We start from the raw sequence: 25,009 nt of genomic DNA on the forward strand, positions 1-25,009 counted from the left end.
TGTGTTTGATACTGTAGCATCATTCCATTCATTATTATGAGCTGTCCTCCCCTCACCAGCCTCCTCTGCTATGCACCTACACTCACACAAACAAGCATGCAGGCACTCAGGCACACGCATATTCAGTTAATGAAGACATGTATCTTTGTGATAACAGCAATTGAATCTGCATGGTTGAAATAAAACATTTAAATGATTGGTACCAAACACATTTAACGATGATTCTCAATAGCTCAGGGTATGTTATTACACATTGAGAACATGTGGTGTCCATGGAAGATGATGATGATGATGATGATGATGATTGGGAAACAGGGAGAATGGGAATACAGAATTAAAATACACTGAACAAAAATATAAACGCAACATGTAAAGTGTTGGTCCCATGTTTCATGAGCTGAAATAAAAGATCCCAGACATTTTCCATACGCCTAAAACACGCATTTCTCTAAAATGTTGTGCACAAATTTGTTTACATCCCTGTTAGAGAGCATTTCTCCTTTACCAAGATAATCCATCCACCTGACAGGTGTGGCATATCAAAAAGCTAATTAAACTACACAAACATTACACAGGTGAACCTTGTGCTGGGGACAATAAAAAGCCATTCAAAAATGTGCAGTTTTGACACACAACACAATGCCACAGATGTCTCAAGTTTTGAGGGAGCGTGCAATTGGCATGCTGACTGCAGGAACGTCCACCAGAGCTGTTGCCAGAGAATTGAATGTTCATTTCTCTACCATAACCAGACTCCAATGTCGTTTTAGAGAATTTGGCAGTAACGTCCAACCGGCCTCACAACCGCATACCACGTGTATGGCGGTGTAAGGACGAGCAGTTTGCTGATGTCATAATTGTGAACAGAGTGCCCCATGGTGGCGGTGGGGTTATGGTATGGGCTGGCACAAGCTACGGACAACAAACACAATTGTATTTTATCGATGGCAATTTGAATGCACAAAGATACTGTGACGAGATCCTGAGGCCCATTGTAGTGCCACAACATTCCACAGGCCACAATCAACAGCCTGATCAACTCTATGCAAAGGAGATGTGTTGTGTTGCATGAGGCAAATGGTGATCATACCAGATACTGACTGGTTGTCTGATCCACGCCGCCTACTTTTTAATAAAAAAAAAAACTTTGACCAATAGATGCATATCTGTATTCCCAGTCGTATGAAATCCATAGATGAGGGCCTAATTAATTGATTTCAATTGACTGATTTCCTCATATGAATTATCACTCAGTAAAATCTTTGAAATTGTTGCATGTTGTGTTTATATTTTTGTTCGTTAGAGAAGAAGTCCCAGGGGAGAACCATATTAGTGGGGAAACAGAAGGGGGAAGACAGTCAACCTCCATAAGACTGCCATGGCAACACAAATACACCGCTAATTAGTTATCATTCAAATGTGCACACTTACTCTCTCGTGCACCATGCCAAAACATTCCGTGCACACACCGTGCACACTCACATACACCCGCACCAAAACTCAATGGGATTGAGAACAAAGTAAAGCAATTTCTCCAGTCAGGTGACATTCTACGCAGTGGTGGAATAAAAGGAAACTGAATTTAATCCTAAATTGACCTTGAGGGAGATACTGAATCAATGCAGAGCGTAAATGGACTTGCCTTTGACTTGAATCAATGAAATAATCCCCTCTTTGTAGGTTAAACAATGGCAGTAGCAGCTGTATTCTGTATTTAGCAGCATGGTTATCAGCCAGGATGGTTATCAGCCATGAAGGTAATCAACCAGAATGGACAGAACATACTGTGTCGTGTCTTGCCTTGATGAGCTCTACCTAGACTTGTGTGTTCCCGTTGGGGTGTGTTTTGGGGTAAGGTCTGGCTGCCACCAGAGGATTCTTCCTCCTCCTCAGTAGGCTATTTCTCTGGTCTGATCTTGGCCAGCGTCCACTCCGTCCTGCCAAGCTGCTGGAGGTTTATGGCCCGCATTTGTCACACTGCTCAGCTCCTTTGAAGCTGCTACAGAATAATAGGCTACAAACCACAGCACTAGCTACTGACCGTTGCTAAAATCAAAGCGCTGTGACGTTTGTTTGCTCACTGATGTTAATAAACGGTTTGCAGCTTACTTGCAAGAGGATATAGAAAGAGAGGCGCAAGGGAGAGGGAGAGTTGGCAAAATGATAATCACTCCTTTTCAAGCTTAAATCAATTTGAATTAATTTATGTATACAACACATTAGAGAACATATTTAAGGAGTTTACTGTACATGCTACATTTCTGTGAATATTGATAGGTCTAGTGGAACATCAGTACATTACCTTTCCTGGGTGTCGTCATTCATAAGAACAATTGAATTGCAGGATGAGGGGAATGTCAGATGACAAAATATCTACAAATAGCACATAATGGATGTGTTATACTGCCCATGATGATTCAGTGTAAGGCATATTTTGGCTGAGAGCAGCTGTGACATAGACCGATATGCTGATAATGAAGATAAGCTCCTAAGGCAAGCCTCCATTCTACACATTCTGACAAACCCTATACCATCTCCATAGAAGCATGATACCCATTACATATAGATTATACTGTATCTATCTTATTTAATGATGGGCTGCTCAACCAAATCACATGAACTACTGCACTGCAAACGCAAGCATTTCATTATTAATAACGCCTGCTGTAGATAATAGGACAATAACTCATAAATASCCCTGTCATTCCTGTGTATAGCAAGGCTTTTTTTTAATGGTGATCGGTATTGGAACTGGAGGTCAAACCAGACATCTGCTGTTCAAGAAGAATATGAGGTTTGGTGGCTCCAGGAATTTCATCATTCCAGGAATGTTAAACAAATTGTTACGTTCTTCAAAGTTCGAAGTGGCAGGTGGCAAGTGGAAAGTGCTCGTATTTTCATTGCATCACTTATTGGATCAGTTCAAGCCAGTTTGCTGTAGGTAACTATTAATGCAAGTCCTTATACTGTCATCAGAAAGGACTAAACACTTCTGTGTCGTCCCTGTTCTGAGTAAAGTGGCAATCCATCTCTGGAGGACAAGTGGAGCTGGGGTCTGAAAGCCAATCCAAAATATATAAACTGATCTCACATCTCACCGCCATAGACATCTAAGGAACCTCATCTCAGGCCTGCTTAAAACTGAATTCATTATCAAAAGCCCCTCTGATAAAAAGGAAACATCTCTACCATTCAGTCACTTTGTACTCCGTCACCTTTGGGAGCATGGGTTTGCTAGACATGTTACTGGACCGAGGGAGGTCGTTTCTATGCTCAGTTTAGGCTACCCAGGGTTGCCCCGCTTTTCAAGAAGCAATGGAGCATCTCCTGGTGAAAAGTCTCAAAAACACACCTTGTCAACTCTCCGACAATTAGTATTTTACCCTGTGTCATCCTGTATCTCTATCTTATGTCCGTATCTCTTCTATCCGATTCATGAAGCATGAGCCATGTTTCACTCTTGTTTTGAGTTTGTCATAGGGCATCGTCAATTATTCACATTTTCCTCTACATATTGAACATGTTTCCTTTTCTGCACATAAATATTTAAAGGCTCTTCCCTCCTTAGGACATTTCACCAGGATAAATCAAAGTAACATGAGGCTTTATTGCGGAAGCTTCAGAGAGGAATTCAATCTAATGTCAATGCATGAGAATGTATTTCTGCATTCTGTTAGAGATGCAGGGTCAGAAATATTCAAATTGATTGAAAAGTAAATCCAAAAGAGCTTTCTGATAACCCCTGCTAGACTAGTAATGATAAATCATGTGCATAGCCATTTGATTTGCCATCATGCCTGTTACTGGGGAGCCATTTTCAAGACTTGGTGATTGAGCAAATCTTAATACGGTAATTGAATATACACTGCTCAAAAAAATAAAGGGAACACTTAAACAACACAWTGTAACTCCAAGTCAATCACACTTCTGTGAAATCAAACAGCCTTTCCTGTCCACTTAGGAAGCAACACTGATTGACAATAAATTTCACATGCTGTTGTGCAAATGGAATAGACAACAGATGGAAATTATAGGCAATTAGCAAGACACCCCCAATAAAGGAGTGGTTCTGCAGGTGGTGACCACAGACCACTTCTCAGTTCCTATGCTTCCTGGCTGATGTTTTGGTCACGTTTGAATGCTGGCGGTGCTTTCACTCTAGTGGTAGCATGAGACGGAGTCTACAACCCACACAAGTGTCTCAGGTAGTGCAGCTCATCCAGGATGGCACATCAATGCGAGCTGTGGCTAGAAGGTTTGCTGTGTCTGTCAGCGTAGTGTCCAGAGCATGGAGGCGCTACCAGGAGTCAGGCCAGTACATCAGGAGACGTGGAGGAGGCCGTAGGAGGGCAACAACCCAGCAGCAGGACCGCTACCTCCGCCTTTGTGCAAGGAGGAGCACTGCCAGAGCCCTGCAAAATGACCTCCAGCAGGCCACAAATGGTGCATGTGTCTGCTCAAACGGTCAGAAACAGACTCCATGAGGATGGTATGAGGGCCCGACGTCCACAGGTGGGGGTTGTGCTTACAGCCCAACACCGTGCAGGAAGTTTGGCATTTGCCAGAAGAACACCAAGATTGGCAAATTTGCCACTGGTGCCCTGTGCTCTTCACAGATGAAAGCAGGTTCACACTGAGCACATGTGACAGACGTGACAGTCTGGAGACGCCGGTGGAGAACGTTCTGCTGCCGCAACATCCTCCAGCATGACCGGTTTGGCGGTGGGGTCAGTCATGGTGTGGGGTGGCATTTCTTGGGGGCCGCACCAGCCCTCCATGTGCTCGCCAGAGGTAGCCTGACTGCCATTAGGTACCGAGATGAGATCCTCAGACCCCTTGTGAGACCATATGCTGGTGCGGTTGGCCCTGGGTTCCTCCTAATGCAAGACAATGCTAGACCTCATGTGGCTGGAGTGTGTCAGCAGTTCCTGCAAGAGGAAGGCATTGATGCTATGGACGGCCCGCCCGTTCCCCAGACCTGAATCCAATTGAGCACATCTGGGACATGTCTCGCTCCATCCACCAACGCCACGTTGCACCACAGACTGTCCAGGAGTTGGCGGATGCTTTAGTCCAGGTATGGGAGGAGATCCCTCAGGAGACCATCCGCCACCTCATCAGGAGCATGCCCAGGCGTTGTAGGGAGGTCATACAGGCACGTGGAGGCCACACACACTACTGAGCCTCATTTTGACTTGTTTTAAGGACATTACATCAAAGTTGGATCAGCCTGTAGTGTGGTTTTCCGCTTAATTTTGAGTGTGACTCCAAATCCAGACCTCCAGGGTTGATAAATTGATTCCATTGATAATTTTTGTGTGATTTTGTTGTCAGCACATTCAACTATGTAAAGAAAAAAGTATTTAATAAGAATATTTCATTCATTCAGATCTAGGATGTGTTATTTTAGTGTTCCCTTTATTTTTTTGAGCAGTGTACTTGGCAGTATATACGCCATCCTTTTCAAACTTTATTTAGCTGTCTGCGAATTTTCCTTGAAAACCAGTTGGTCGATGCGGTGCAGTCCCTGTTCTGTTTCACCTCTTCTGTCGCCATGTAAAGTGTGGGGTGAAAAGGGAGTCTGATAACGTTATTGCCGATGTAAATGTCCAATGTTTACTTCACCATGATAGCATCACATACAGTGCATTCGGAAAGTTTTCAGAATCTCTTGACTTTTTCCACATTTTGTTACATTACAGCCTATTCTAAAATTGATTAAAAAATATGTAATTCTCATCAATCTATACACAATACCCGTAATGACAAAGCGAAAACTGGTTTCTAGAATTTTTTGCAAATGTATTAATAATAAAATAATATATTATTATTATTAGCTGACTACACTGACTATGCTAGTGGCAGACTCCACTAAGCTGGCAGGCTGGCTAACAGCCTTCTGCCTGGCCTGCACCCTATTTCATTGTGGCGCTACAGGAGTTAGAGCCCTGTCTATGTTGGTAGATAAGATGAGAGCACCCCTCCAGCTAGGATGGAGTCCGTCACTCCTCAGCAGCCAGGCTTGGTCCTGTTTGTGGGTGAGTCCCAGAAAGAGGCCAATTATCTACAAATTCTATCTTTGGGAGGGGCAGAAAACAGTTTTCAACCAGCGATTGAGTTGTGAGACTCTGCTGTAGAGCTCATCACTCCCCCTAACGTGGAGGGGGCCAGAGACAATTACTCGATGCCGACACATCTTTCTAGCTGATTTACACGCTGAAGCTATGTTGCGCTTGGTGACCTCTGACTGTTTCATCCTAACATCATTGGTGCCGACGTGGAAAACAATATCTCTATACTCTCTACACTCGCCAGTTTAGCTTTAGCCAGCACCATCTTCAGATTAGCCTTAACGTGCGGTAGCCCTGCCCCCTGGTAAACAGTGTATGATCGCTGGATGATTCGTTAAGTCTAATACTGCGGGTAATGGAGTCGCCAATGACTAGGGTTTTCAATTTGTCAGAGCTAATGGTGGGAAGCTTCGGCGTCTCAGACCCCGTAATGGGAGGAGTAGAGACAAGAGAAGCTCGGCCTCAGACTCCGACTCGCTGCTTAATGGGGAAAACCGGTTGAAAGTTTCTGTCGGCTGAATTTCCCTCCAGAAGCCATGAGAAAGTTTCCGGCTGCGGGGACTGTGCGAGGGGATTTACTAGTGCACAGACGCTGTTTCATCCTTTCCTACACTGAAATTACCCTTGCCTAACGATTGCGTCTGAAGCTGGGCTTGCAGCACAGCTATCCTCGCTGTAAGGCGATCGTTCTCCTGTATATTATGAGTACAGCGACTGCAATTAGAAGGCATCATGTTAATGTTACTACTTAGCTTCGGCTGTTGAAGGTGCTCACGAACCATGTCCAGATAAAGCGTCCGGAGTGAAAAAGTTGAATGAAAAAAAAAGTTGTGTGGGAAAAACTAAAAATATATAAACGGTAATTAAAAAGTAAAAACCGTAAAGTTGTCAGGTAGCAAAGTAAGGTTGGCAAGGTTCTCTTTAGGAAACCTGGCACCATCCCTAAGGTGAAACATGGTGGTGGCAGCGTCATGCAGTGGGGATTCTTTTCAGCGGCAGGGACTGGGAGACTACTCAGGATCGAGGGAAATATGAACGGAGCAAAGAACAGAGAGATCCTTGATGAAAACCGTCTCCAGAGAAAACTGTCTCCAGAGAAAACTGTCTCCAGAGCATGAATTGTCCAACAGGACAATGACCCTAAGCACACACCCAAGACAATGCAGGAGTGGCTTTTGGACAAGTCTCAATGTCCTTGAGTGGCCCAGCCAGAGCCCGGACTTGAACCCAATCGAACATCTCCAAAGAGACCTGAAAATAGCTGTGCACAACACTCCTCATCCAACCTGACAGAGCTTGAGAGGATCTGCAGAGAAGAATGGGAGAAACTCCCCAAATACAGGTGTGCCAAGCTTGTAGCGTCATACGCAAAAAGACTTGAAGCTGTAATCGCTGTCAAAGGTGATTCCACAAAGTACTGAGTAAAGGGTCTGAAGACTTATGTAAATGTGATATTTCAGCTTTTTATTTTTAATACATTTGCATAAAATGTATTGTGTGTAGATTGATTAGGGGGGAAAAAACAATTTAATAAATTTTAGAATAAGGCTGTAACATAACAAAATGTGGAAAAAGTCAAGGGGTCTGAATACATTCTGAGTGCACTGTACATGTTACATCTGGTGTCACCCTGAATGATGTCCCCGCACCTCACTCATAGTTCTCTAGTTCCAGTGTAGCACCCACTCATCTACACACTCCTTGAGCTAGGCTTATATAGCCTACTATCAATAACTGATAGAGATAGGCAGGCAGACCAGTTAATAATCATATCTTGTTAGTTTAACTGATGAACCAGCTCAATGGTAGATGAGACTGAAGCCATGTCTGATGACCCAGCTTTGATTCAACATGTACTTTGATCTAATTCCAAAATCTCTGTGCATTTTCAAATTCACAGCGTGTCACATTTTGCAAAGCAGTCTGGGAAGAATCTCAGAATTTCTGACTTTGGCAATGACTTTACCCATGCAAACCTTCTTTCAACATCTCCCTCTGAACACTGAAATACAAGCTATTGCATTGATATTTAATACCAAGGACCAAAATATTTTGGGTCATGATTCTAGTAATATACTGATAAACATAACATGATAATTTGACGGCCAAACCCCAAACAAGGGGCATGTCCAGGAGTTGTAATTCTGCCCATAAATCCTCTTAGAGGTGGGAAGCAATCAGATTTCAAGGATGAGCAGTGAATCCCAGCTTTCAATAGTCTGGGTGTCACAACTGGGTCACAACTAGGCCACCCCATCCCCACCCTGTCGGCACACACGCAAACACACACACACATACACACACATTCAAACACACACACACATACACACACATTCAAACACACACACACATACACACACATTCAAACACACACACACACAAACAGGCAAGCATGCACAGTACACTCTTAAATATGACCTAAAGTCAGACAGACAGCACATCAATTAATGTCATTTATTGAAAAGGTTAATGTTCACTATCGCTGTACTGTAGCTGGACGTGGTACAGTACATTGAGTTGCCTAAGGCCTCATGAAAGGGAATAGGCCCACCAAACATGGGAATGGGCTCACTTTAATCTTAGACTAGAGGCAGCAGGATTGAAGAGTTCCTAATAAATCTTGTTTATAGCCCCCATCAGATCCTAAATGGCTCTGATTCCCCTTCGGACTGTCAAATCAATAGAATACAGCAGTAAATGATCTCAGTGAAACATGGGCTAATGGAAGGTATTCCAGGGCCCGTTCTCAGAGCATGCGCAGATCAGCTGGCAGGCATATTTACTGTCATTTTCAACCTCTCCTTGTCCCAGTCTGTAATCCCCACATGTCTTAAGATGACGTCATGCCACAATGACTACTACCCTGTAGCACTCACATCTGTAATCATGAAGTGCTTTGAAAGGCTGTTTATGGCACATCTCAACTCTATCATCCCAGACACCTTAGATCCACTCCAATTTGCATACCGCCCCAACAGATCCATAGACGATGCAATCTCAATTGCACTTCACACTGCTCTCACCCACCTACAGTGCCTTCAGAAAGTATTTATACCCCTTGATTTATTCCACATTTTGTTGTGTCACAGCCTTAATTCAAAATGGATTAAATAGATGTTTTTTCTCACACATCTACGCACAATACACCATAATTACAAAGTTAACAAATTTAGCAAATTTATTGAAAATGAAATCCAGAAATATCTCATTTACATAAGTATTCGCACATGTACATGTTAGAATCACCTTTGGCAGCGATTACAGCTGTGAGTCTTTCTAGGTAGGTCTCTAAGTGCTTTGCACACCTGGATTGTACAATATTTGCACATTATTCTCAAAAAATTACTCAGGCTCTGTCAAGTTGGTTGTTGATCATTGCTAGACAGCCATTTTCAAGTCTTGACATAGATTTTCAAGCTGATTTAAGACAAACTGTAAGTAGGCCACTCAGGAACTTTCAATGTCATCTTGGTAAGCAACTCCAGTGTATATTTGGCCTTGTGTGTTAGGTTATTGTCCTGCTGAAAGGTGAATTTGTCCCCCAGCGCATGTTAGAAAGCAGACTGAACCAGGTTTTCCTCTAGGATTTTGCCTGTACTTAGCTCTATTCCATTTATTTTTATGCAAAAAAAAACTCCCTAGTCCTTGCCGATGACAAGCATACACATAACATGATGCAGCCATCACCATACTTGAAAATACAGTATGAAGAGTGGTACTCAGTGATGTGTTGTGTTGGATTTGCCCCAAACATACTGTACAGTAACGCTTTGTATTCAGGACATAAAGCTCATTGTTTTGCCAATTTTTTTGCAGTTTTACTTTAGTGCCTTATTGCAAACAGGATGCATGTTTTGGAATATTTTTATTATGTCAGGCTTCATTATTTTCCCTCTGTCAATTAGGTTAGTATTATTATGGAGTAACTACAATGTTGTTGATCTATCCTCAGTTTTCTCCTATCACAGCCATTAACTGTTTTAAAGTCACCATTGGCCTCATGGTGAAATCCCTGAGCGGTTTCTTTCCTCTCCGGCAACTTTGTTTGGAAGGACACCTGTATYATTGTRGTGACTGGGTCATGTTAAATCATGTTAAACACTATCCATGCAACTTATTACGTAACTTGCTAAGCAAATATTTACTGCTGAACTTGTCATAACAAAGGGGTTGAATACTTATTTACTCAAGACATTTCAGCTTTTCATTTTTTATTAATTTATAAACATAATTCCACTTTCACATTATGGGGTATTGTGTGTATGCCAGTGACACAAAATCTCAATTTAATCCATTTTAAATTCAGGCAGTAACACAACAAAATGTGGAAAAAGTCAAGGGGCATTAATACTTTCTGAAGGCACTGTAGATAAGAGGGATACCTACAGCACAGCGTAAGCTTAGGACCCTGGGACTGAACACCTCCCTCTGCAACTGGATCCTGGACTTCCTGACGGGCCAACCCCAGGTGATGAGAGTAGGCAACATCCCCTCCGCCATACTGACACTCAACATGGGGGCTCCACAGGGGTGTGTGCTTAGTCCCTTCCTGTACTCCTTGTTTTCCCACGACTGCGTGGCCACGCACGACACTACGGTGGTAGTCCTGATCACCGGCGACGATGAGACAGCTTAGAGGGAGGAGGTCAGTGACCTGGCAGTGTGGTGGCTGGACAACAACCTCTCACTCAACGTCAGTAAGACCAAGGAGCTAATTGTGGACTACAGGAAATGGGGGTGGGTGAGCAAGCCCCCATCCACATCGATGGGGCTGTAGTGGACCTCGTCAAGAGCTTCAAGTTCATTGTGCTCAAATCACTAAGGACTTAAAATGTTCCACTCACATGCACACAGTTGTGAAGAAGGCGCGACAGCGCCTCTTCCCCCTCAGGAGGTTGAAAAGGTTTGGCATGGACCCTGAAATCCTCAAAAAGTTCTACAGCTGCACCATTGAGAGCATCTTGACTGGCTGCATCACTTCTTAGTATGGCAACAGCACCGCTCTCGATCACATGGCGCTACAGAGGGGGGTGAGGACAGCCCAATACATCACTAGGGCCGAGCTCCCTGCCATCCAGGACCTTTATATCAGGCGTTGTGAAAGGAAGGCCCAGATAATTGTTATAGACTCCAGCCACCCAAGCCGTAGACTGTTCTCTCGGGTTTATGCATGGCAAGAGGTACTGCTGCATCAAGTCTGAGACCAACAGGCTCTTGAATAGCTTTTATCCCCAAGACATAAGACTGCTAAGTAGCTAACAGAATGGTTACACAGACTATCTGAGTTGACCATTGTATTTCATTTGTATTTTGTGCACACTCACACAACTCTACACACTCACGCATACTCACACTCCAACACACACATAACATGAACACCCATTTTAACTGACTCTACAGACATACACAAACACACTCACATACAATCATAGCTTACGGTGCTGCTACTCTGTTTATCATTTATCCTGATACCTAGTCACATTACCCCCATACATATCTATTTCTATCACTCCAGTATCATGTACATTGTAAATATGTTATTGGAACTGACCCTGTATATAACTTCTTACTTTCTCTTGGTTTTCTTATTTCTTGTTTTTGTTCTACTTTATGTTATTTTTTTATGATACATTGGGGCTGGCAAGAAAGGCATTTCACAGTACTTGTGCATGTGACATTAGAAATTGAAACTTTATATGTGAAACTAATAGGTTTGTATTTCACTTTATAAACAACACACTTGTTTGATGAGTATTGTATGAAAAATGGCTTATTCATATAATCTAATAAGTGACAACATTTCAATGAAGATATTACCCAGTCTTATATGGTACAGAATACTGTCTATCAATACAATCCCAATCACTGGGATGCTTGTAACCGCATCATGTGTGTGACTAATGATCGGTGCATAATTCTGTTTAGCTGCTCCTCCAGAGTGATGAGAAATTAATCTGGATTAAGGATGGCTTGAGTAAAAAGTAATCTAGCATAGTGCCAGTGAGCGATGCTAAAGCATGGCTGCTTGACACCCTGATTCAATATTCAATGCCTGAGACAAAGTAACATCCCTTTCAAATTGTATTAGGGGAGAGTGGGGTAAGTTGAGCMAAAGGGGTAAATTGAGCCACCCTTGTTTCTAGGAAACCATACACAAAATGTATCTTATGACCAAATTTTTAGGAAGAGGTCATCATTTCATAGAGTCYGTGAAGGAAGAAACCACATGGAAAAAGTGGTAAGCAAGTTAGATTWAAAAAAAAAGATTTTCAAGAAGTTAGATTAATTGATTGTGTTAGAGGTTTTATGATGCTTGTATCTACATCAAAGTAGATACTTTTAAGATTGTTCTATACATCAGTTGGGGTCTCTATAMATTTTAATATGAGGTCCTAAACCTGCATGAAAGTGTATCCTTGTAGCAGTGTGGGCTAATATAGTCAAAATGTTTGCCTTGGGGTAAGTGGAGCCAATCACCATGGGGTAAGTTGAGCCAACAGTTGAGCCTATGGCAAGATGAGCAAATTGAAGTGTTTTCTTCTTAGGTGTAATGCAAGGCATTATTTGTCACGTTCGTCATAAAGATCGGACCAAGGTGCAGCGTGGTATGCGTACATTCCTCTTTTATTAAAGAAAGCACACTGAACAAACTAACAAAACGARCGAAGTGTGAAGCTATATGAATAGTGCAGACAGGCAACTAAACATAGAATAAGAACCCACAAACACCAAAGGGAATGGCTACCTAAATATGATCCCCAATCAGAGACAACAACAAATATGGGAACGATATGGGAACCATATCAGGCCACCATAAACATACAAATACCTCGACCTTAAAACCCTAGACATACAAAAACTAGCGTATCCACCCTAGTCACACCCTGACCTAACCAAAATATAAAGAAAACAGAGATATCTCAGGTCAGGGCGTGACATTATTGCTGGTATATGAGGTAACAACAGGGCCAATGTTAAAAGTGTAAAAAAGTCCAAAGTGTTTGTTAGGTGTTAAGCCTTTGTTAAAATATGTTTAAAACATACAAAGACAAAAAAGTGATTGTGTTGAATTGCATTTGGGAAATAAAGATAAGCATAGTTTTAAAAAGGTAGTGGTAATATTTCATTCAGTACAGACATTTGTAGGCAGCTTAATTTACCCTGTCCCCGTGGCTAAATGTTTCCCTATGCCTGGGGTAGATTGTGCCAAGAGTCCAATTTTTTGGGACAAACTGTGTTTTAAAAACTGTAAAGTTTACATGAACTCTGATTATTTCCAGGGATACACATCCTGCTGAAAATATATTTAGATATCTTTGTTAGAAAGAATACTGTATTACATTTAACCTATTCTCCCCTACTGTAGAAAGGCCACCTGAATATATACTATCTGCATGGCAGACATAATTGGGCCCGACAAGTAGACAAGTAATTCTAGCAAATATACACTCTTGTCAAGTCAATAGAAACATGTCCCTCTGCGGGTAGCACATCCTTCTAGAACTGGAAAATAACCAGATAAAGACTTATGTAGGAACTGCACTGACTTTAGTTGTGCTCTTTATAGTTTTATTTATACTGAACAAAAATATAAACGCAACATGCAACAATTTCAACGGTTTAAATGAGTTACAGTACAGTTCATGTAAGGAAATCTGTCAATAGAAATACATTCATTATGCCCTGATCTATTGATTTTACCTGACTGGCCAGGGGCGCAGCCATGGGTGGGCCTGGAAGGGCATAGGCCCACCAATTTGGGAGCCTGGCCCACCTACTGGGGAGTCAGACCCAGCCAATCAGAATTAGTTTTTCCACACAAAAGGGCTTTATTACAGACATAAATACTCCTCAGTTTCATCAACTGTCCGGGTGGCTGGTATCAGACGATGTGGAGGTTCTTGCTTAGCTTACCATTTTTTATTTGGCGTGGTTACACGTGATCTGCTGTTTTGAGGCCAGTTGGACGTACTGCCAAATTCTCTAAAACGACGTTGGAGGCAGCTTATGGTGGATAAATTAACATTACATTCTCTGGCATCAACTCTGGTGGACATTGCTGCAGTCAGCATGCCAATTGCCCGCTCCCTCAAAACTTGAGACATCTGTGGGATTATTGTGTGACAAAACTGCACATTTTTGAGTGGCCTTTTATTGTCCCCAGCACAAGGTGCACATGTGTAATGATCATGCTGTTTAATCAGCTTCTTGATATGCCACACCTGTCAGGTGGATGGATTATCTTGGCAAAGGAGGAGGATGTAAACAACAGGAATGTAAACAAATTTGTGCACAAAATGTGAGACAAATAAGCTTTTTGTGTAAATGAAATGTCTGGTATCATTTATTTCAGCTCATGAAACATGGGGTGAACACTTCACATGTTGCGTTTAAATTTKTGTTCAGTACATTCACATTCAGCATGTATTATCTAAAGGACAAATGTCTCAGTGTAAGCACCTTCCGTTTAAATTAATGAATGTGTGATAAAATAGGTAGTACATTAATTAGGATAATTCAGTAAAGATAGGTAGTACATTAATTAGGATAATTCAATAAATACCTAAAGCAAATCTAAATGTAATTGATAGTTAAGGAAAAGATGCCCTTTTGAAATTGCGAACAATGTGTGGGAGGATGGAAGATTGGATATAGGAAGGAGGGGGGAGTGGGATTAGAGTTGGCTGCTGCAGCATGCTGGAGAAGTGACATTTTCCATGGGATATCCATCACTGGGGCCTAATGGTTTTCAGGAGCACTTGCTCGCGAAATGGCATTCTTAAAATGGTTAATTAATAAATGAATGTGTGATGAATGGCTCCTGTTGTTTTCTTTGCTTATGAAATAATACAACATTTTTACTGACTCTAATGATCAAAGAGCACACTTAATTCTAATCTAGTAAATTCTGATTACTTTGGACACCATCAGAAGACAGATAAGGGAATTGAGTTTGTATGCATTGCTAATTTGATGTATGGCTCAGCTTTGTGTAATTCAAGGATCATAATAGACAACGTGATGGAAAAATAATATCTATCATTGGAGTAATGGAGTCATAGGTACAAAGTTGATTGATCACTGCAAGAAAATCCCTCCTGCACAAATCAATAGGCTATGGTGATCCAACAACCGGAGTCGAGGACAGCAGAGTGGATAGAACTAGGAGAGCATAACATTGTTGTTTTTAGATGAATCCAGTCTTGACACAGTAGATAGTAAGGCCAAGACGATACCAGTATCATAATACTCATTAGTACCATTGCAAGGAAACTAAACACAAAGTGGATTTTACTTATTTAGGAAACAGCACTAATGTTGGAAAGAAACTTCATTACGTTGTCATCCAGAGTCACATTTATTTATTTTCGAAGCTGTAGCACACAATATTTTACATACAGCAGGATTTTAAAGGACCAAAGAGTTTGGTCGACTTCGTGTTTTCATATTTTTGCAAAGTAAAAAATATTGCGATACTGGTATTGTCACAGCCCTAGTAAATAGGCAATGGGCAGTTTCACGGTAACAGAATTGCTCTGATTTTTCACTTAAAATGTATCCCAAACAAAAAACATTGATTTCAAAGTTTAACAAACCCTACCATTCTATGCACAATGACTACTTTTAACAATTTACACTGAACATTTTACAAAAACACATTTACTGTGCAGATGCAAAGTTTGGTAACAGAATTTCGGTAAAATCTACCTCYGTTTTTTGTGTCCACGTTTTCCAAAAACTCTAAGATTCAACGAGGTCTGCAGAAAGAATGAAGTGTCAGCTATGACATGACACATTGACTACAGTAGAGTTAAGTATAGTACAGTAGACCACAGTAGAGTATAGTGTACACAACTCTAGTGTGCTCTACTGTGTACAGTACTGAACTCTACTTTACTKTACTGTACTGAGATGTCCAAACTTGAGAAACCAGCTGTGGTGTGTGACTACTATGACTTCCCATTGTAGCCAATTCAAATGCAGAAATCCTATTACCAATTGTTCAGAAATTCGTATACCGATTTGGTAACGGAATTGATATCAGTAAAAACACTAACTATATAATTGATATGTCTACCTTTACTTTTGTGAACTTTCATTATCCTCCATCATTTACATTTGAGTAATTTAGCAGAAGCTCTTAWCCAGAGTGACTCACAGTAGTGAATGCATACATTTCCGTACCGGTCCCCTGTGGGAAATGCTCTACAAACTGAGCCACACGGGACCATCCCCATGAGGGAGAATTTCAAGGCTCAAGGCAATGTTTCCTAAACTTACAGAAGGCAGAAACATTTCTACAAAACTACAAGTGTTAATATCAGTTGGCAGATGTCTATGTGCAAATCCGTGTTAATGTGGTGTCTTTTCCTATGATATGACATTCAAATTATTTTCAGCCCACATTTGTTTCAGGCCTGGATTTTATTTGAATGTTACCACCCACAAGCATGGCATTGTTTATTGCAGAAACAGCTGCAAAGTTATTCCTCTACGTGACTGAGATGAGCCAAATAGCCTTGTGTCCACTTGGCCGCCTGAGCCATGGAGCTAATAAAAATATGGGGTGCAAACGTATGATTTTTCACCTTCACTTTTTCTGCCAGAAAATTATCGTAATACATTGGATAATTTGTAAATTTTTACATATTTTTTAGCTAGTCTGTATTAAAAAAATCTATATAACAATTTTATAAATAGTRTAATTGTGTGATATGATAGCATTTTGCAAACCCGCTCTCCTCATCACCCCAAAATGAATGGTTTTGACTACTAAAGTTTTGTTTCACTACACATTCCATTGCTTTGATTGGTGTAACGTTAGCTAGAAACCACAAGTGTCTATCCAGATAATGAAAAGGCACCCGCAAATGAAAATTCAAGGAACTTATAGTTACATGTCATTTGTGCCATGCATGATCATGAGCAAAATAATTGTAGCCTATCATGCCACTTCCCCTGTAAGAACCATGAGTATGGGCTGAATTGACTTTGCTGTACCGTAGCCGAAGCCTGCCAGCAAACTACCAAAGATTGCACTGTGTCCATTACAATGTAGAAAAAKGCATATCAGCTATCTTTCAAAAGTTACCCATATAACCAGAGCTACAACTTATTATTTCTACAGCAGATTCGCAGCTGCAATTTATGGAAGATGCCAAAACTTTAGAGATAAGTCAAAGATAGGCCAGTGGTTTCCATCTGTGGCAAAGTTTTCTCTAAATCAATGCTTACGACAAATCCAGCTCCAGAACCAGGTGCATTAGCTCCAGATCCAGGTACATTAGCTCCAGAACCAGCCATAGAGCCAGCTAGCTAATCATTTGAATATGATGTAGTTAGAAAAACAGCAACAACAGATAATATTAGCTAGCTAGATAAGGTTGGCAAGACAGCTAGCTAGCTAGCTAGATAAGGTTARCATGCTACTGTAGCTAGCTACACTGACAGACGTTCATCAACACCACGTGGAAATTCGTTGAACATACATTTCTTAAAAGAGAATATGGAATCCAGTGAGGATGCTGACAGTAATCTTCCCGGAAAGCAAAATGATGCAAGAACCTCTCATTATCCATTACACTGGATAATTTATTCCTGCAGATTTTACCCTTCCATAAGGGGAGTTACTAGCCACAACCATAACCATCATCTCTATCCCCGCCTTTCATCCATAAAGAACTTTAGACTTTGTGAATTTCACATTGGAAACTGCACATTATACAACAACTCAGGATTCTATCACACAGATTTTTATTGTCTGAATTCAAAAAGAGGCTGAATGGCCCTGTGCTCATTCTTATACACCTGTCAGCAACGGGTGTGGATGAAATAACCAAATCCACTCATTTGAAGGGGTGTTATACAATGAGCACACAGCCATGTAATCTCCATAGACAAACATTGGCAGTAGAATGGGATTTACTGAAAAGCTCAGCGACTTTCAACATGGCACCGTCACAGGATTCCACAGTTCCAACAAGTCAGTTCATMAAATTTCTGCCATGCTTGAGCTTCCCCAGTCAATTGTAAGTGCTGTAATTGTGAACTGGAAACGTCTAGGAGCAACAATGGCCAGCCGCGAAGTGGTAGGCCACACAAGCTCACAGAACAGGACCATCGAGTGCTGAAGCGCATAGCGCGTATAAATCGTCTGTCCTTGGTTGCAACACTCACTACCAAGTTCCAAAACACAATAACTGTTTGTCGGGAGCTTCATGAAATGGGTTTCCATGGCCGAGCAGCCGCACACAAGCCTAAAATCACCATGCGCAATGCCAAGCGTCGGCTTGAGTGGTGTAAAGCTCGCCACCATTGGACTCTGGAGCAGTGAATCAAACTTCACCATCTGGCAGTCCGATGTACGAATCTGGGAGAACGCCAGGAGAATGMTACCTGCTCCAATGCATAGTACCAACTGTAAAGTTTGGTGGAAAATGAATAATGATCTGGGGCTGATTTTTATTTCAGGCACTTAGTTCCAGTGAAGGGAAATCTTAACACTATAGCATACAATAACATTATAGACAATTCTGTGATTCCAACTTAGTGGCAACAGTTTGCGGAAGGCCCTTTCCTGTTTCAGCATGACAATGCCCCCATGCACAAACTGAGGTCTATACAGAAATGGTTTGTCGAGATCGGTGTGGAAGAACTTGACTGGCCTGCGCAGAGCCGTGACCTCAACCCCATCCAACACCTTTGGGATGAATTAGAATGCCAACTGCGAGCCAGGCCTAATTGCCCAGCATCAGTGCCCAACCTCACTAATGCTCTTGTGGCTGAATGGAAGCAAGTCCCCACAGCAATGTGCCAACATCTAATGGAAGGCCTTCCCAGAAGAGTGGGACCAACTCCATATTAATGCCCATGATTTTGGAATGAGATGTGCGACGGGCAGGTGTCCACATACATTGAACATCTCATTCCAAATATATATATATATCTCATTCCAAATATATATATATAAACTAATGGTAAATCACCCAACCAAGGCACATTTGATCTTTTTTCTCGATTTGCAACACAAAACCAGCCAATGTCTGGAAGTATTTAAATGTATTGATTAAAAAAAGAGTTAATCGCAAATTAGAAAGAAATAGTGACCTTAGCTTCTTCTCAAACCAAGCAGTAATTACAGATAGTGGTGACTCACGTGTTTTTCGGTTCACATGGGTCCATGTGGGAGTGGAGGCAGGCCTCTCCGTGGTGTGCTCATGGGTCCACATTTGTGTGGAGTCGTGCAGCACAGTGGGGTTAGAAGGTTTCGGGCTGGAGGTGGTAAAAGTGGAGGCGGCGACTGGTGCGGCGGTGGTTGTGGTAATAAGGGGGCCTTGTGGTCCTCCGCCCCCAGAGTTGCCTTGGCGCTGTGTGGTGCTGCGAGGTGTAACCTGGCTGCCTGATGCACCACCCACCCTGGCTGTAGTAGTGGTGCCACCAGGGTGGTTGGCGACGACAGTTCGAGTTCTGCCCCTCACTGCCGTGACGGTGGTTGAGGTGGGGTTGGCCACGATAGTAATGGTTGTCGTGGTGGTGGTACTGGTGGTGTCTGAGTTCTTGGGCAAGGCGCTGGGCTTGGAGAGATGGGGGGGAAACATGGGGTCCTGTCCTATACCCTTGGCGTCCACCAGGTCTGTGGGCACGTAGTCCCTAACAGAGCCCACCACAATCCATTTGAGCAGCATCAGGCTTAGTCCCAAGCCAATGAACCCTATGAGTAGAGGGACAACACATAGCCATGTCTGCTGGCGGGGCCACAGGGTGCAGCCTCCACAGCGCAGGCGCCCTGGTTCTTGGGCTTGGACCTGCTCTCGCTCCCCACTCCCCTCTGGACACTCCTCCAGGATCACCGCCCCGGATGTGACTGCTCCGGAGCTCTCGCTCATCCTGCACGCGGCTTAGCAAGGGTTAACCTTGGGGCCAGGCGCGTGACGGGCATGGGCAGCACGAGGCAGAATGGCAGCCGACAATGCTGGACATCAAGAAGGAAACACACGTTCAACAAGATGCTCACAAACGCATACACACAGACACACACAGTAACACACACATACAGATACGTACAAACAAACACACTCAGACACACTCAGAGATGCACAACAGAGGTGGAAAAAGCCGATGTAGGCGCGTTGGAACTTGGAATGATCTTTAGTCCAGTTGAAATCCTGCCCAAAAGCGACCAAGACTTCCAACTCCGAGGACGATCCAGACAAAATAGATGAAGAAGAGAATAGAATAGCCCTCTTTATTTCACACCGTTTCTCATTCCCTCGGTCAATATTCCAAGATGGGGCGTTTGGGTTATCGATGCTGATGAGAAAAACTTACAGGGGCTGTTCTGAATCCCTCACCTACAGTAAGTAGGCAAGGCAGATAGGATCCTTGGGTTTCTGCAGCTATCTCTCCTTAGCTGAGTCAGCTTCTCAGCCCCCCGTCAGAGAGAAGAGAGATTTGCCCTGGGTGTGCTGTTGCTCCCTCTTCAGACCACCCGCTCTCTACAACATCCACAAAGGTACTCTCTTTTTATGCTTTTTTTTTCTTCAGTTTTGGAGCAAAACCAACCCAACTCCCAGCACTGAGTTGTTTGCTATTCTCCAGTGGGAAAAAAGACAGAATCCATTGATGGCAACGAGAAGAAAAAACAACCCTGGAGCTTAGAGATAGAGAGAGAAAAGGATGGGTGAATGGTGTCAGTAAAGGGTGTTTCTGTCGTTTGCGATGCGTTGTCCCCTTCCTCTCCTACCATAGCTCAGGTTCCCCAAGCTGTCCGCTCTCTGCCCCACCGTGTCTGTGCACTGCCTGTTAATGCAGCAGAGAGCTAGAAACCTGCCCCTTATACGCCAACTACATTCGCGTACTGAGAAAAAGAGAAGAGAGAGAGAAGATAAGGATCCTCTCAGAAAAAGACAGCAAAGGAGATGTAGAAAGAGAGAGGGAGCCGTTGAAAACCACCCTGTACCACTCCTCTCCCCGCTCCTCTACTTCAGGTCCCTCTATGAGGAATGGCAGCCTTCCAGTCAGTGTTGTGATTTGTTGCAGTTTTTGCTGTTTTTGTCTCTCCAGGGATTGCTTCAGGATGATTAGAGATCTCCACAACAGACTCTTCGGCTTTACAGCCTGACCCTCCTGTGGTTTTAGCCAAGGATGCTGATCCAGCAGACCGGTGGCTCTGGTATTCGAATCAGGGAGACAGCTGCTTCCCTGCCCTGCTGCTGCCGATGCTGAGAGAGAGAGAGGGAGTGCAAATGAGAGAGAGAGAAAAAAGCAGGGACTGAGCAGAATGTGCACACTGGTAGAGCGAGAGGGAGAGAGAGAGAGAGAGAGAGGGAGGGAAGTGAGAGAGAGAAACAAGGCTGCACCTGCTAGCTCCACCAGCATTTGGAAGATTGCCCGCCTCTGAGAGAGAAAGAGGGAGGGGCAGAGGGAGAGAGAAAGAGAGAGAGGAAGAGAGAGAAGGAGAGAGAGACAGAGAGAGAGAGAGAGAGAGAGTGAGAGAGAGAGACAGAGAGAGATGAAGAATGCATGCACAAATCCTGGGCAAAGCTCTGCAGTATTAGCAGACTGACGCATGTTACCAGAACAGAACAGGCTGCATCTTAGTATCAGCAACACCGGCAGAGCAGAGTCACAATGCAGGAGCTGTCACTCACTCACATAGCGCCTCCCAGTTATGTCTCTGAAACACAGAGGGAATTGAAATTAAAGAGAGGAGGAAGGAAGGATGAGGCTGAGAGGGTAAGGGGGGGAGATATAGCTCAATAGAAAGCATTGAAGAAGAAAGGGTTGTGACCTGAAAGAAAAAGCATCATAACATTGATCAGTGGTTATCTGGGAAATGGTGGTTTTGGGGATAGACCAGAAGCCTATATTTCCAGTTAGACTTATGTTGTTACGRTGTCTGTCCTGCTATCCCCATCCTGCCTCCTCTTTCACAGGGCAACGATAACACGCAGTCACAAGGCTCCTCCTATGGGTCCCCAGGGGAATGTGGAGAGATAAGTTTTACACMTCTCAGACATGCACATATACCACCACGATGTCTAACAAAGGCTGTTAAACGCCACTGCAGAGACAAATGTCAATACTGACACTGTCATACATAAAACGGACACAGCACAATACAGACCTATACACACCTTCAGGTAATAAATAAAAATGAATTATTCATTCAACTATATGACTTACATAGTAAAATGCAGGTTTAAGTAGTATGTAAGATACTGTTGATCAACTACGTAGTGCCCTGGGTGTTGATTAAAAAAAGTCTGTGTATTCTTTACTTTATTTCTGTCTTCAGTCGATGAGTCATTGTAACATGTTATCCAGTACACAACTCCCCCACATCCTGTCTATCTGTTGTTTTCTATTCAGACTGTTAATGTATATCTTCAAGTTAATTTAAATTCATTCTCTCAATAATTACAACAGCCATCTTGAATTACCAAGACAACCTAACAGTCAAGTAAGCATACTGCATTCTGTACTGTCATGACAACGTAACTTCATGCCAGAGAAATATGTCAATGTGTTGGTTGCATATGTCGAAGCGTTTTTCGTTGCATTACAATTGGATATGCTTATCTGAGCAAGATGAAGTACCATGTGAATTGACAATAAAGGCATCTCATCTCATCACATTTTATTATATTATATTGCAGCTAATATCAAATGATGTCTCTTTAGGGTGCGACTTTCCACAAAGATTATTTGAGCGCTAAAAATGATTTCTCGATCCAGTTTAATGATTCAAATTATGTCCTTGGTGGCACATAGCTTTAATGTATCAAGATTTTGCTAAAAATTGCTCAAGAACGATATTTACGAAGTTGTGTCTTTTAACCCGATCCACCACAGAGAGCCAATGGGAGAAGCAAGGGGATAAGTTGAGCCCATTCCTCATTCTAAACACGAGTGTGTGCAAACCCTCCCAGCATCTATTTATTCATCACTCATGTATCTAACCTAATGCTGSTCATTAATGGCTGACAGTACGCTACGTATTTGTACCTGTCTGATTTAGGACGCATCAAGCTGCCAGTTTACATCAACTCAATAATTAACCAGCCAGATACACATACTATACACACACACGCTTATAAGAAATCCCGCTACGCCCTCAGACGAACCATCAAACAGGCAAGCGTCAACACAGGACTATCAGGACTGAATCCTACTACACCGACTCTGACGCTCGTCGGATGTGGCAGGGCTTGAAAAATGTTACGGACTACAAAGGGAAGCCCAGCCGTGAGCTGCCCAGTGACGCGAGCCTACCAGATGATCTAAATGCCTTTTATGCTCGCTTCGAGGCAAGCAACACTGAAGCATGCATGAGAGCACCTGCKGTTCCAAACGACTGTGTGATCACGCTCCCTGTAGTCGATGTGAGCAAGACCATTAAACAGGTCAACATTCACAAAGCCGCGGGCTAGACGGATTACCAGGACACGTACTCAAAGCATGCGTGGACCAACTGGCAAGTGTCTTCACTGACATTTTCAACCTCTCCCTGACCGAATCTGTAATACCTACATGTTTCAAACAGACCACCATAGTCCCTGTGCCCAAGAAAACCCCAACAGATCCACAGATGACGCRATCTCAATTGCACTCCACACTTCCCTTTCCCACCTGGACAAAAGAAACACCTATGTGAGAATACTGTTGATTGACTACAGCTCAGTGTTCAACACCATAGTGCCCACAAAGCTCATCACTAAGCTAAGGACGCTGGGACTAAACACCTCCCTCTGCAACTGGATCCTGGACTTCCTGACGGGCCGCCTCCAAGTGGTAAGGGTAGGCAACAACACACCTGCCACACTGATCCTCATCACTGGTGCCCCTCAGGGTTGTGGGTTTAGTCTCCTCCTGTACTTCCTGTTCACCCACGACTGCGTGGCCAAGCACGACTCCAACACCATAATTAAGTTTGCTGATGACGCAACAGTGGTAGGCCTGATCACCGACAACGATGAAACAGCCTATAGGGAGGAGGTCAGAGACCTGGCAGTGTAGTGCCAGGCCAACAACCTCTCCCTCAGTGTGAGCAAGACAAAGGAGCTGATCGTGGACTATAGGAAAAGGAGGGCCGAACAGACCCCCATTAACATTGACATGGCTGAAGTGGAGCAGGTAGAGAGCTTCAAGTTCCTTGGTGTCCACATCACCAACGAACTACCATGGTCCAAACCAAGACAGTTGTGAAGAGAGCACAACAACACCTTTTCCCTCTCAGGAGACTGAAAAGATTTGAAATGGGTCACCAGATCCTCAAAAAGTTCTACAGCTGCACCATCGAGAGCATCCTGACCAGTTGCATCACCTCCTGGTATGGCAACTGCTCGGCATCTAACCGTAAGGCCCTACCGAGGGTAGTGCGTAAGGCCCAGTACATCACTGGGGCCAAGCTTCCTGACATCCAGGACCTGTATATATATTTTTTTATTCCATCCAGGACCTATATACTAGGCTGTGTCAGAGGAAGGAGCCCCCTTTGTTTTTACACGGCTGCTACTCGCTGTTTATTATGTATGCATAGTCACTTTACAAATTACCTAGACTAATCTTATTATTTTCACTTCAGTTTATTTAGTAAATATTTTCATAACTCTATTTCTTGAACTGCATTGTTGATTAAGGGCTTGTAAGTAATCATTTGACGGTAATGCTTACACCTGTTGTATTCGGTGCATTTGACAAATATAATTTGATTTGATTTTGACACACACACACACACACAGACGTACATACGTACAAACACATAAATACTTTGTCCAGCAGCAGACACAGTAACAGGCATTTCACACAGGCCTGCCCCCACTGATGCCTAGATGTCTTTTGACAATGCACATAAACACATTGCTAGTGCTTTCAAGTGGAAACCTGCCCCAAATCAAAACCCGACAAGGAAAACTCAAGCAAATGTTAGCTCTCCA

General features: G+C 43.0%; 1 protein-coding gene across 2 annotated transcripts in view; it reads right to left on the minus strand.

Moving 5' to 3' along the window:
• Nucleotides 1-21,284, minus strand: part of LOC111951615 (pro-neuregulin-3, membrane-bound isoform) — a 418,024-nt gene extending 396,740 nt beyond the window's left edge. For both annotated transcript variants that reach the window (XM_023969796.2, XM_023969795.2), the window contains exon 1: nucleotides 19,228-21,284. In XM_023969796.2, the coding sequence (XP_023825564.1) occupies nucleotides 19,228-19,957 (730 nt within the window). In that variant the 5' untranslated portion in view covers nucleotides 19,958-21,284. The remainder of the gene's footprint in view (nucleotides 1-19,227) is intronic.
• Nucleotides 21,285-25,009: the final 3,725 nt, after the last annotated feature.

This window comes from Salvelinus sp. IW2-2015, linkage group LG25, assembly GCF_002910315.2.
Source record: "Salvelinus sp. IW2-2015 linkage group LG25, ASM291031v2, whole genome shotgun sequence".
Lineage (NCBI taxonomy): Eukaryota > Metazoa > Chordata > Actinopteri > Salmoniformes > Salmonidae > Salvelinus > Salvelinus sp. IW2-2015.